The 13,601-nt window shown below is 39.7% G+C and overlaps 2 protein-coding genes across 5 annotated transcripts; both read left to right on the top strand.

Annotated features, from left to right (window-relative positions):
- The first annotated feature begins 590 nt into the window (after positions 1-590).
- LOC108096441 (eukaryotic translation initiation factor 4E1) lies at positions 591-3,344 on the top strand. Of its 4 annotated transcripts, none has more exons than XM_017198039.2 (6): positions 591-775; positions 1,716-2,037; positions 2,127-2,497; positions 2,561-2,660; positions 2,827-2,914; positions 2,982-3,344. In XM_017198039.2, the coding sequence occupies exons 2-6, from the start codon at positions 1,981-1,983 to the stop codon at positions 3,143-3,145; spliced, it is 780 nt and encodes a 259-aa protein (XP_017053528.1). In that variant the 5' UTR covers positions 591-775; positions 1,716-1,980; the 3' UTR covers positions 3,146-3,344. The 4 variants fall into 4 exon arrangements, with proteins under 4 accessions (XP_017053528.1, XP_017053527.1, XP_017053529.1 ...); XM_017198038.2 differs by having other exon boundaries at positions 1,498-2,037; XM_017198040.2 differs by lacking the exon at positions 1,716-2,037.
- A 440-nt stretch (positions 3,345-3,784) lies between these two features.
- Positions 3,785-13,418, top strand: LOC108096378. The gene is made up of 6 exons (XM_017197930.1): positions 3,785-4,447; positions 9,557-9,788; positions 9,947-10,091; positions 10,262-10,382; positions 11,121-11,797; positions 11,863-13,418. Exons 1-6 carry the CDS (start codon positions 4,368-4,370, stop codon positions 12,453-12,455), a joined length of 1,848 nt encoding a protein of 615 aa, XP_017053419.1. The 5' UTR covers positions 3,785-4,367; the 3' UTR covers positions 12,456-13,418.
- The last annotated feature ends 183 nt before the right edge of the window (positions 13,419-13,601 follow it).

Below are 13,601 nucleotides of genomic sequence, written 5' to 3'. Positions count from 1 at the left end.
AATTTGAAGTAAGTTATTCAACATGTAAGCAATATAATCATTTTTTAAAAGTAAAACCGGAACAATGAGAGGGAAGGTGTTAGTAAAAAAATGTCCAATAAAAGGTTTTTATTGCCATGAAACCTGTACAAGCTTGTTGTTAAATTTTAAATTTAAAATTTGATAATATTCTCAGCCTATATGAAATACGAATTTTCACAGTTTTGAAAATTGTTTTATATATATATTATTTAAATTGCTTTAACGGTTCAGTTAAACTTATACTGTATTTGAAGATTAAATATTAATGAGTTTAATGATTCACTCTTGCATATAAATTCATACGTAAATAGAGCCTCTTGAAGTAAAGTTTACCAATGACTTACGTGTCTTAATATATATGTCAAGAGAAAATAGATAATAAATACATTGTTTTCTTAGACGTTTCTGGCTCAGCTTTCGCACAAAATTTTTTTCTTTCCCAAATAAATTTAAATTTAACGGGTGTAAATGTTTTATAGCAACCTGTTTGTGACAGCCATGCGAAGAACTGTCTTATCGATAATCCGATAACTGCTGAAAGTCTGCCATCACCAAATTTCGGTATATTTTGGTTTATTCCACCTTTTTGGATCCGGTCACACTGTGTCTGGCCACCAAAAACCAAAACTTAATTAAAGAATTTAATAATTCTAATAATAATTAAGCCCAAATCCTACGCAGTGCGAGTGCGTAACCGACAAATAGGATCCCATAAAGCGATAGTGAAATCATGGTAGTGTTGGAGACGGAGAAGGTAAGACGGGCAAAGGCAAGAGCCGCATGGTTTCCATTCCGATTTCGGCTGAGCCGTGGCAGGAACAACAAAAAACAGGGTTGTTGCACAAGAGGGGGAGGCGACAGTCGAGTAAAAATAAGAAGTGTGCAGTTGGCGTGGCATCACCCTCTCATTGTTCACCTTAATTAGCAGCCCCGTAATTTCGCGCACTATAATTGCTAATTATTTCTACTTGCACGCTGTTGTCTACGTCATAGCTCTTCCTCTCTCTGTCTCTATCTGGCTATCTCGCTTTCGCGGTCACTCGCTCTCTTTCCTCTCCTCGCATTTGCATACCACACGTTTTCACTGCTCTCTCTCTCGCTCTTTCTCTCTGTGGCTGGAATTTGTCAAGACGTCGCGCGCGTGTGTGTGTGGGTTTCTGTTTCTTTTTGCTACATAAATAGGCAGAGAGACTAAAAGAACAAAAAATAAAAAGAGTGAATTACTGCAATTAAGCAGTCGCGAACAACAGTTAAATCATAATTTTTTGTCGGCCATTGCAGTTCGGGCATCGCCAGAACCGTTGGTTTTTCTCTTCTCCACTTTCCACCTCCTTCCTTTCGACTTTTTTCAGTTAAACGCGCCGCTGCTTTGAACTGTCGCACACGCAGTCTCGAATTTTAGCCGCAACAAAGAAAAAATAACGAAAAATAAATTCAAACTCAAATATAAAACATCAATTCCAATTCTTTCAACAGGCAATCTGTGTTTTTATGTCAAATACGTGCGCGTGTGTGTGTGTGCTGTAATTCCATCGCCACTCTCGATTCGGAGTTTGCTAGGAACAGTTGTTCGCTTTTTTTAGCTACTAGTAGCACCCAAAGTGAAACAGGATACTCTACATACTCACAACATACTTTCCCACCCACTCAATAATACAAGTTTAACGAGATTTTTTTGTATTATCATTACTTAGTTTTTTGGTTAATAATACACAAGTGAAAAGCAGTGGATTGCAGTCAGATACCAAGTAACAATCCAAAATCCACACACACTCGAACAGAAATCAAAAGCTTCGCTCTCTTGCACACACACTCGCACCACCACCACTATCACACACCACGACTGAGAGAAAGAGAGAGCGGCAAGTGAATCACGGCGAATCCTCTTCGGAACTGAAACAGAACTGATCCTACGATCCTTCTACCATCAAAAACGCATCCAAAAACACGGCCGCCAACATGCAGAGCGACTTTCACAGAATGAAGAACTTTGCCAATCCCAAATCAATGTTCAAAGTAATACTCTCTAGCGCGCCTAGTCGCTAAGCCAAGCTAATCTAATCTTTTGAATCCCCTCGTCCGATCTTATACCTATTTCTTCGTAGACCAGCGCCCCCAGCAGCGAGCAGGGTCGTCCGGAACCACCCACTCCGGCTGCACCCGCCAAGGCAGAGGCGAAGGATGTCAAGCCCAAGGAGGATCCCCAGGAGGCTGCTGAGCCAGCAGCAAACACCGCATCCACTACCCCCGCCGGCGATGATGCTGTTCGCACCGAGCACCTGTTTAAGCACCCGCTCATGAACGTCTGGACCTTGTGGTATCTCGAAAATGATCGATCTAAGTCATGGGAGGACATGCAAAACGAAATCACCAGCTTTGACACCGTCGAGGACTTCTGGAGCCTATATAACCACATCAAGCCGCCATCAGAAATCAAACTGGGCAGTGATTACTCGCTCTTCAAAAAGAACATTCGGTGGGTTGGATCTTAGGTCAATAGACTTTATCTCATTAATATTCTTCCTCTCCTTGAACGCAGTCCCATGTGGGAGGATGCCGCCAACAAGCAGGGCGGCCGATGGGTCATCACCCTAAACAAAAGCTCCAAGAGCGATCTGGATAACCTATGGCTTGATGTGGTAAGCAAATCCTAATTTAATCAGATTAGTTTTTATAAATCAAAGATAATTAAATCCAATAATATCAATAGAGCCGATAATATATCTTCTTCTAAAACACATTTAACAATAACAACAATGAGATCACCTATGTTCTTTATGACTAATCATATGTTTTTCATGGCAGCTGCTTTGCCTGATTGGCGAGGCCTTCGACCACTCCGATCAGATTTGCGGGGCTGTTGTAAACATTCGTGGCAAGAGCAACAAGATTTGTAAGTTTTCACATCCCCCAACTTCCTATGAATTCCATTGTTTATTACCTCCTTCTTTTTTCTTTAGCGATCTGGACTGCCAACGGCAACAACGAGGAAGCCGCTTTAGAAATTGGCCACAAGCTGCGCGATGCCCTGCGTCTGGGACGTAACAACTCGCTGCAGTACCAGTTGCACAAGGACACGATGGTCAAGCAAGGCTCGAACGTCAAATCGATCTACACTTTGTAGATTGTTTGTGTTGCCTTTATTTATGCTTATAAATGGCAGATCGTAACTCTTGTCCAAGACCCGCGTAACGAAACCGAAAAAGGCACCTTTGTTATCAAAAATCGGCTAATATTATTAAATCGATCCGCTTTTTGTAGTCTTTGTCAATAATGGATTTAACGGAAAATTATTATAATAAAAATCTAAACTAAAAACCCCATTACTTCTTGAACTTTTGAACATGGTTTCATAAATTATGTTATGTGACTTTAATAGGAACTAGGTTTTAGAGAACTCTTTTGACGTAAAATTTTTTTACATTTAGAAGCCCTAAAATCTGAACGATTGTGGCGTTGCCCAGCGTATTATGGTAACAAATATTTTAATTCCAAATTTGAAATTGAATATTTAGCAAAAAACGTTGCAAAATTTTAGGGTGACCATAATCGGTATCGACTTATCGATAGCTCCACACATTAATGTGTTTTTAGGCACTTATAAGATTTTTCAAGTAACAATAATATACGTATATAATATATAAACAATAATAATAGTAATAAAAAATAATAAACTAATGAAAAGATATTGTATTTATAAAAGTGCGATAAGCTCTAGTATATAAAGACACAGGGGAAACCGGCCACACTGTTATGACATGTTTCAACTGCCAACCCACAGTCACACTGGTCGCGTCGTTGGAGAAATCGTGAAAGGATATGTCTCCGTGTTTAGTTAATAAAAATACATAAAAAAATATGTGCAATTCTTAAAAGTTTAGAATAGCAGCGTAGAGTAGTTAATCAGTCGAGTGCTAGGTAAAATAATAAAATTGTACAACGTTCGTGAAACCGTTCTGCGCGCATAAGCAGAAAAATATATAATAATAGACCTACCAACACACAAACAAACTCACGCAGAGAAGTTCGTTGTCGTCGAAAGGAAAAAATAACGAAAAGAAAGGAAAATAAAAGTGCAATAGATTCGGTTTACATTGTGCAAAAAATCGAAGTAGCCCCTGCCAACAGGGTCGCTAAAAATAAAGACGGGCGACAGCCTCTGTTTATCGTTGGAAATAAACAAATAACCAGCGGAGAATCATAACAAAAGCGCAAGACTAACCAGCAAAAAAAGACAAAGGGACCCCCCTTTTTGGGGTTGAAACCCCTCTTTAGAAAGCCGACCAGGATCGCCACGACTATGAGATACCGTGCAGTCTAGTTTACAGAGAAGACTTACGAACAAAATGCCTTGCGACAACGCCAAAACCTCTTCGGATATCGAGCATGTGGATTGGAATTCCGGCCAGCACTATGCAAATGTCAGGTGAGTTTGTATAATTTTTTGGCTTGCCCTTGACATGGCCAATAAAAAAAAAAAAATAAAGAGAACCCTATAAATTATTCAAGTACACCACATAAAATAAAAATAAAAACAAACCAAGTGCAGGCACGCAATTGAAAAATTGTGGGATGGTTGACATTCTTCTTGGCATTGTCCATTGTTTATTTATAGCCAGGAAACGGACATGATTTAAATGTTTGATTGCTCGGGGAATCGAAATAAATAAGTTCTCAACGCAGAGTTCTTAAGCTTTTTACGCGTATCTAATTGCTAGAGAGAATGCTGTGTTTCGGTCTCAATACTCAAATCCAGCTGTCCATACATTGATCAAGACACCCCCTCGAAGAGCCAAAACCAGATAAGATACGGCTTTAAATGAAAACAAAAATACCCCAGTTTTAAGTAGATAGTGATTCATCTTAAGATGATATCACTTTCACCTGCCCCACTTATTCATATTTTTTTTAAATTTATGCCACTGTTAACAGCTGAGATCTTAATCTGTCTAATTCGTACTGAAAACCTGCTAATGACAACCATTAAACATCGTTTAATTGCACTTACTTCTACTTACCATACTTGTATTAAGCGGATCGGCACTTGAATCATTTGAAATGCAAATATGAGTTTACTATGTGCAAAAGGTGACAAGTACTTGACACGAGGCGCCGGCTGTTATCTTATGAGCGATTATAAATTTATAATTTATTTGTGATTTATTTATAACTTAATCAGCAGTGTCAGCGGGCAATGTCTTTTTTAGTACATATTTTAATTAACACGAAAGAGACGGATCAAGCTCACATAAAATTCGACTTCAAAAACATATTTTAAATTAGATTTATACCTGTCATGTGTGAATAGAAGACCAATTAATATAATTTTATTTGATAGACAAGCGAAATATATATTTTAATTTCATAAATATCTGTAGCTCCTGTGACGCTTTAATTTATATCAGTACATTTGTGAAATATATATAGACCAGTCAACACCCTCGATGTCGGACGGATGAAGCTTATCACCCGTCCATCGCAAATCTAATCTGTCGCCGGAGTGTGTAAATGTGTCTCCTTAGCTGGTGCTTTTGTTATTTCAGGTGTCGTTGTTAAATCAACATTGGCAATTGTTGCTGTTTATGTGTTGGCGGCTTGGGCAATTACGATCAAATATTTGCGGAGTATAATGAAAATGTAAAATGGAACCGGAGCGGAAAATATACCGCTGATAAGACTCGGGTTTTCCCCCAAGTATATTCGCAACCCGCAGTTCGAATAGGTTTTTCAAACAAAGGCCAAGCATGTTTGGCTCCCCCATTCGGGTATAACTTTTGCATTAATTGCCTCGAACTTAAACCAGTTGGGACTTAAAAATAAGTTTTACACAGCGCACAAAAAAAAAATAATGCGCAAAATATCAAAAAGCGTTGGAACAAAGCGGAGCAGCGAAAACAAAGCGCAAAGCAGTTGAATTGGACTCCGGTTCCCCCAGTCCCCCTCCCGTCCGTTCCCCTCGAAATTCCCCCGGAATCATGTGAAGATTACTTGTTTCATCTGGTCCGGCGGAATAAGAGAGGGCGTGCCCTGTTTCGTTGCTCTGGTGTGGAATTTAATAAAATGCGCTAATTTAGTTGTAATTAAAAGTGGGCACGACTCGGGTATCAGGTCCTCAAAAGACTAAATTCTTACGCAAATAACATAAAAAGCACTGAGATAAAACCGCTTAAGCTGGAATTGCCAACTGACCCTTGGATAATTATGCCATTAAGCTCCCTTTTTGGGTCAAAACTTACTCTCGAGAGTACAGTATTATAGATTTAGTTGTTCTTAGTTATCTACACAAAAGTATTTAATTATCAAAACCAAAGTACGGAACTAAAAAAGACCAAATTGTTTTTTTTTGCTTTGAATACGCTTTACTGATTAAGTCACAATTAAAGTTTACTAAAATGATAAGGATTGAGCTCTATTAGATTGGCGAACATAAATGTTTTGTTGCCAAATAATGACTGTTCGTAGAATTCCGAAATTTCAAACGGAAGCACTTTGTCAGGGGCAAAATAGCAATAAATGCTTAACTGCAGCTTGCACTTGAAACCCTAAACCCGAGAGCGAAAAGGTTTTTCGTATTTTTAGTTTCGCTGAAATAAAGCACCTGTCTCGCGTTCTCTCTTTTACCTGGTAATGCGATAGCGATTCGTATGTGTGTATATAGTATTTACCCTTTGATATCGCTTAATCAAATTGTGGAGCGCAAAAACAAACAAAACAAAAGAAAAAGGCCGATCAATAATGTGAGAAATCTTTCCGAGAAGTGTTCTCCCTTAGTTTTTATTTATTTTTTTTTTTGTGTTTATGATCGACAAGAATTTACATATGTACTACAGTGTGTATTTATGGGTTTGAATCGACATTTCCGTTCTAATTGAGTCGAAATTTGTTGCGTTCAATGTCAAACAGGCAATTTGCCTTCCCAAAAGACCCATAAATGCCAAGTCATGAGGCTGTTTCGGTTGAGTGGCTCCAGGAGGTGTGGAAATGTCTAACCGGCGACTGTCTGTCGTCTAATGAAGTCGTAAAACTTGCTACTTACGCATATCCTTGCCATACAAGAAGTGCCAAGAAAGGATAATGTTGCTCCATCCTGCGGATAGACAAACATGTGTACTTGCGGCTGTGTACTTTTCGAACCGCTTTCTGCGGTGTAGGCCACAAGCGCGTTCCATCGATCCAAGGCCAGTCGATTGGCCCAAAAAAACATGGCAGGAGTGGGGAGGACGTGTCCAGTTCCATGTCCATGACCATGTCGACAGCCACAACAAATGTGCTGGCAGAGCCTTTGACTGGCCTGTCCTTCGCCTCAATCACGCACTGGCTGCCTGAACTCTAAAAAGGATACACAGACAAACGGACAGACACACGGACAGAGGTACTCCAGATAGTGCAGATTGGCAGGGGAAAGTTATAGTGCACTGAGGAAAAAGCTAAATAAATTCAACATGATGGCAGGGTATTCCAAGGATAATTTCTCTGATAAAAAAATATATTTTTAAAAACAAGATCAACTACAGAACTATAACAACCTACAGTGTATCACATTAATATTCGGTTTTTGTTTTTTTGCAACTTTAAACGCGAATAACATGTATAATACTAAGAAAACTCGAAATTTGAAAAATGGTATATTAAAGTTTGTAATATTACCTTTCCATAGATATACATATGTTAGGACTTTATTAAAAATTAAAAGAAGAATCCCATCTAAACAAAAAAAACCCTGAAAATTGCATTACATTAGTATTCGTTATTTTTTGTAAGTCTTATGTTAAAGCAATGTGGCAACTGCAGAGCCAAAAGTTTCGAAGAAAATGGGTTTCCCCGAGTATCACACATATGTATTTACCTCTTCGAAGGAGCTCAATCGCAAATGTTTTGTTTGTTTTTCTCCGTGCATTCATGCGGAGAAAGTAAAAGTTTTACGCCATCCACTGGCCGTTAGTTAGATTAGATACTCCTCTCCGTCCCTCAAAAAACCCCTCGCAGGTGCTGAGTGGGCGTTTGCCAGCCATAATGATAGGGCGGCCAACGGAGCTAATTGCCTTGGCCATAAACCAGCACCAGATTGCCGCAGTCCAAAGGGAACCGCATCAGAACTTAATTGATATGTGTACCTTCTGTGGAAGGGCTGTGAATGAGAATGCTTACTTTTTATTAGTAATGAAGAAGGCTCCCACAGAATTCACTCGTCGTTCCCCATTATTCATAATATGTGTTTGTTCATATTCGAATTAGTCTCTAAAACTGTGCATGTACATACATATATGCAGTTAAATTATTATTATTGTTATTTTCTTAGAAAAATATTTACATTCAATTGCTGTTTCCGCCCAAAGTGTATCGGCATTAGTTTGCTTAGAAGTCACAATAAAAAACCCAGACTATTCCTGGAAGTTTCCACATGAAAAAAACCCAAATAAATTCATAGAACGCGGTTATAACTATGATAAAAATTTTTGAAAAAAAAAAAAACAAATTTTGTTTACTATTTTTAAGCCCAAAGGCTTTGAACTTTCTGTTAAACACTACTCATACGAAATTTAAATAAAAATATTAACAGTTCACAATATCACATTAACAACTTATAATCAAATCAGATATCCGCCTATTTATTTAATATATGTGCACATTTTCACCCACGATTAACATTAACTTGAATAAGCAAGTGTCAATGACTTGTTTACAATTTAACTTTCATCATTTAATGATGATGAATCATACTCATCATTTATTAAAATGCATACTTTATAATGAATGATGATATGTGAGATATGGCATCATGCGATAAAATTCAATAAATATGTACGGAAAACTACACAGCTATACAATTCAAGAAAGAAAATTAATAATGTAAACAAAAGTGCAATTATCATATTTTTACCCGATTAACAAATGTTTAATGACTTGCTTAATTTGATTAAATATTTAAGTAAAGTTTTGATTAAATGGAGAATAGTACGAATGCTTGCATTGTTTGTACCAGAAACAATGAATATTCATTGAACCCGTCCGCTTGAATTGTTTTGGAAATTTATCAAATTCAATCAATTTTCTCATAAATAATGATGTAAAAATTTAATAACACATCATTATTTACTTAGATAGAAATTGAATAATAGCTTATAGTATGCATGAGTACCTACGCTTTTAATAAACACAAAATTCGGTTGAAAAGCCAGGCTGAAACTATTTGATTCCTGTTAATTGATTTGATTTGATTTAGTGACATCGTGATGCATCGTAATGAACTAAAAATTACATATAAGCGAGCACGAATTAGCCTCATATAATTTATTGAATATTTTTTAAAAGAAAGCATCACAAGCACTATGACCTATATTTTTATTAGGCATTTCATCAAACGCTTCAAAATAAATATCAAAATGGTAATTTTTAATGTATTCTGAGTAGTGTACTTTAAAGAATTTAACATCCATTATTATTAGAGGCAGGATAAATAAAATCATGACCGTAGATACTATATTTAAACATAAATGAATTCAGAAAAGTCTAATCCTTTTCTTATCCTTTATAGATTCGGTTCCGGGAGCAGCCAGGCCTCGCAGAACAGCGGTGATATTTGCCGCATCTGCCACTGCGAGAGTGATCCGCAGAACCCGCTGCTGACGCCGTGCTACTGCTCCGGAAGCCTGAAGTACGTGCACCAGGCCTGCCTGCAGCAATGGCTCACCGCCTCCGAGACGAATTCCTGCGAGCTCTGCAAGTTCCCCTTCATCATGCACACCAAGATTAAGCCCTTCAACGAGGTGGGTTGTCACATTTCAGCACCGAAAGTCAAGCTAATTTACTTTATTTTGTCTTTGCATTGTTTGGCTTCGGAATCGATTGGATTGCGGCCGGGATTCGATTCGATTGGATTGGATTGGATTGGACTGGATGGGTGTAATTGCAATGGCAATTGCAGTGGCGCAGCCTTGACATCTCCGGCATTGAAAGGCGGCGGCTGTGCTGCTCCGTCCTGTTCCATTGTGCCGCCGCCCTGTGCGTCATCTGGTCGCTGTGTGTGCTCATCGAGCGGGCCGCCGACGATGTCCAACGTGGCCTAATAGGTGCGGGTTGTTAGTACTTCGAGCCTCGAGTTCGGAAAGGTCAAATAACCGCTCAGCGAAAACCGTAATTGTATAATTGCGCTCGACCTGCCTTTGAACTTGAGCTATTATTACACCGACTGTTTACTATTTGCGGATTTCGAATTACCTGTTCCCTTTTGCCATTTCAGATTGGCCCTTCTGGACGAAGCTGGCCGTTGTCACCGTGGGCTTGACCGGCGGAATTGTCTTCATGTACATCCAGTGCAAGGCGTATCTGCATCTCTGCCACCGCTGGAAGGCACGCAACAGGTCAATATCAAATTGGTTACCAGATCGGGAATTCTGAAATTTGTAATACCTTAGATCATTGGTATTGCTTAACAAAATTCCAATTAGAAAATGCTATTATTAAAGCTACTCGGTGCATGTAAGAACTCGAATAGTTTGCTAAACGATCTCATTAGAGAATTGCATTACAGAGAATTACATAAGAAATGTTAAATAGAAATTAGAGCCGGAAATTAAATATAATTTATGTAACATGCCGCTAGAATGATACCATATAATTATAAAATATTTCACTCAAAGTTTAATCTTAGAAATCTTAAATATGTGAGAAATGTTGTTATACGCAATCAGTGAGTAAATACAATTAGAATAGGTTGGAATCTTTGTGAATTTAAAGGAATATGAGCCATTTTCAATTGCATAGTCTGAAATAATTCATAATTTATTCCTCACTTATTCCATTCAAACGAAATTATTGTTTTCTCTTTGTTTGGCAAAGACAAAGAGAAATACAAATTTTATTAAGCGAAGATCATAATAACTCTGTATTGAAAAATCTAAGTTCTCCATTGTTTAAAATATTGTTTGTGCGGGTAGTGTGATTTAAACAAATGTTGCTAAAATTTGCATACACTAGTTTTGGTTTTGAATTATTATTAAGCCTTTTATTAAAGGAGATTACTACATCTCCTTTGGCTTTTTTAAACAATTCTTTGAACGTTAAAATAATTGGTTTATCGTCTATCTATTGTTTTACAGAATTCTGCTTATTCAGAATGCCCCGGAGAAGATCCACCCGTTGGCGCCTCCATCCCCAGTAGCCGCCCATCATCAGCACTTCAGTGAGCCGCTGGCTCATGCCGGACCGGCCAGCGGAGCGGTGGAGATCAATGCCAGCGGAGCGGCCGGCGGTCATTGTGCCCACGAAGCGAGCTGTGCGTCAATGGAGAACGGAGGCGGTGGTCCTGGCCTGGGTCTGCACCAGCAAATGCAGCGCCTTCTTAATGCCTCACCACACCATATGCTTCAACTGGCCGCGGAACTGGAGGTGCCCCACAGCAGTAGCAGTGCCTGCACGCAAACGGAGGACGGCCATGGCCACCAGCGGCACCAACAGATGCAGCCGGGCGGTCAGCAGTTGGGCCAAGTGGCGGTGGCCGCCAACATTGAGTGCTCGCAGTCGCAGCACAATTACGATCGCGACTGGGCGCTCGATGACGTCGTCTCACAGATCTCCTCATTCCGGCCCTGTCCCCAGGGATCGGGCAGCATGACGCCCTTCCACGACTCCATACACAATGTGCTGGAGCACTCGGAGGGCTCAAGTCGCGGCTCGGCCACGGATCTGTGTGCCGGTTCACGTCAAGATCTCAGTGCCAGCGGCATCTCCACGGACACTGGCCGCGAACATGCCCTCCAGCTCAGCAGCTTCAGTGGTGAGTGGATAATTCATTTATAATTTTATTCATACCCTTTACTAACTCAACTATGATGATTTTAGGCAGTGGCGAGCACAAGGCGCCCTCGATCAGCTCCGGAGTGTCGCATGCGGTGGCCAATGGCCTTGGTGGCTTCGTTTACAAGCCGCACCAGACAAAGCGCTACTCCAATTCGTCCATCTTTCTGGAGAACCGCGATGTGCTGAGCGATCAGACCAGCGTGGGTCCGGATACTGCCGTTCATCCTTATGACTACAGCACGCCGCCAAAGATCGACTATCGTCATTCGGGCATGATGAGTGTGGACTTGCCCATTGGTTGTTGCACCACCGATTGTTTGGTTGGTCAGCAGGCGAAGGAGGAGCTTCGGCGCTACTCTGATCCCAAGTTAAAGCCCGGCGAGGCGGACACCGTACTGGATATCGATCTGCCCACATCGCCACTATCGCCACCTGCCGCTTATGCCAGCCAGCAGAAGCAGAGGGAATCGCGCCAGCATCCGCATCCGCTGGTCATCTCCTCATCTTTTGATCGGGGTGTGGATGGAGTGAGCAGCAGCAGGAGCAGCAGAGACGTCCAGATGGATCGTACGCGGCTCAGTTTCAAGTCGTTGCCAAATCTCAGCAGTAGCTGCGAAAGTTTGCTCCAAAAGTGAGGGACATACCCCGCTCAACTGATCTGATGTGATCCCCCATTATCTGCGCGCTCTCTATCCCCCAAAATGAAACCCTCTGCTCTCAAGTATTCACCGCTGGTCGAAGGAGACCCCGAGATCCACATAGAATGTAAAACAAACGAAATACTATTTTTTATACCGCACACCAAGGGGCTTCAAAAGCCAGATCGTGGCCAGCGGCCCAGCAATCCCAATGTTCTCCTCTCTATATAGCAAAGCCCATTAACAATTTGAGACTGCAATGATTAAAACAAAACACAAAAGCAAAAACTTAAGGAAAGAGAATATTGTAAAGTTTAGAACCAGATCGTCTGCGTATCTAGATTTAGTCGCTGAATCGATGTATAATTTATCCTGTATTCGTTTACTGCTATTATCCAACATCTGATCATGTCCACTCTGATGTATGTCCACCAAGTTGTCCAAGCCAAAAAGCCCAGAAACCAACCAGAGACAGTAATTATTTAGTCCATGTGTAGAAAGTGTGTTTTGTTTCTTAACTTCTAAGTCAAATGAAATTTAAAAAAAAATTGATCTGTGATTAAGCGTCATTGAATATACATACATAACATGCATAAATGCAAGCAAAAACATATTGACAGCAGCCGCAGCAGTAGAAAATGCCGATAAAAATCATTTTTACTTAACATCAACTAAGATAAAACCAACAACCACAAGAACATGACAACCACTAAAAGCTTTTTCGCGGTTAACAGCGAAAGCTCCACGGAGCCGAGAATTAGAGATACATCCGTATCTCGAAACCCTGCTGAGAAATATGATTAGAATCCGTTTTAGATATAGACATAGCATTAACAGTAAATACTTATGATCGCTACAAGTTACGAACATAAAAACCAATAAGAAACAAAAACGGGCAACTAAATTTTTTATTATGTATTAAATATTTAAATAAATATGTGCAAACATTTGATTAAATTAGTTAACTGTTATTCTTATTGGGATTTGATTTAAAAATCTTCCAGAAGTGGATTGAATATAGAACAAGTTTTCCAAATTAACACTTAATAACTTAACATCTGAAGGTTGATTTTCAATGTTCCAATTCCTATTTCACGTTTATCATCATTCCAACGTATCCTTGAAATGAAAAATAATTGCAAA

Source organism: Drosophila ficusphila, unplaced genomic scaffold (genome assembly GCF_018152265.1).
Source record: "Drosophila ficusphila isolate 14025-0441.05 unplaced genomic scaffold, ASM1815226v1 contig_106, whole genome shotgun sequence".
NCBI classification, from domain to species: domain Eukaryota; kingdom Metazoa; phylum Arthropoda; class Insecta; order Diptera; family Drosophilidae; genus Drosophila; species Drosophila ficusphila.
Note: the sequence above shows the minus strand (reverse complement) of the source record. Positions and strands in the feature narration are given on the sequence as shown.

Coding starts and splice junctions, on each gene's coding strand:
- LOC108096441 (XM_017198039.2), top strand. CDS start 1,981: ATGCAGAGCGACTTTCACAGAATGAAGAACTTTGCCAATCCCAAATCA. Junction 2,038..2,126: donor ATCCCAAATCAATGTTCAAA/GTAATACTCTCT, acceptor ATTTCTTCGTAG/ACCAGCGCCCCCAGCAGCGA. Junction 2,915..2,981: donor TGGCAAGAGCAACAAGATTT/GTAAGTTTTCAC, acceptor TTTTTTCTTTAG/CGATCTGGACTGCCAACGGC.
- LOC108096378 (XM_017197930.1), top strand. CDS start 4,368: ATGCCTTGCGACAACGCCAAAACCTCTTCGGATATCGAGCATGTGGAT. Junction 9,789..9,946: donor AGATTAAGCCCTTCAACGAG/GTGGGTTGTCAC, acceptor TGGCAATTGCAG/TGGCGCAGCCTTGACATCTC. Junction 11,798..11,862: donor CCAGCTCAGCAGCTTCAGTG/GTGAGTGGATAA, acceptor TGATGATTTTAG/GCAGTGGCGAGCACAAGGCG.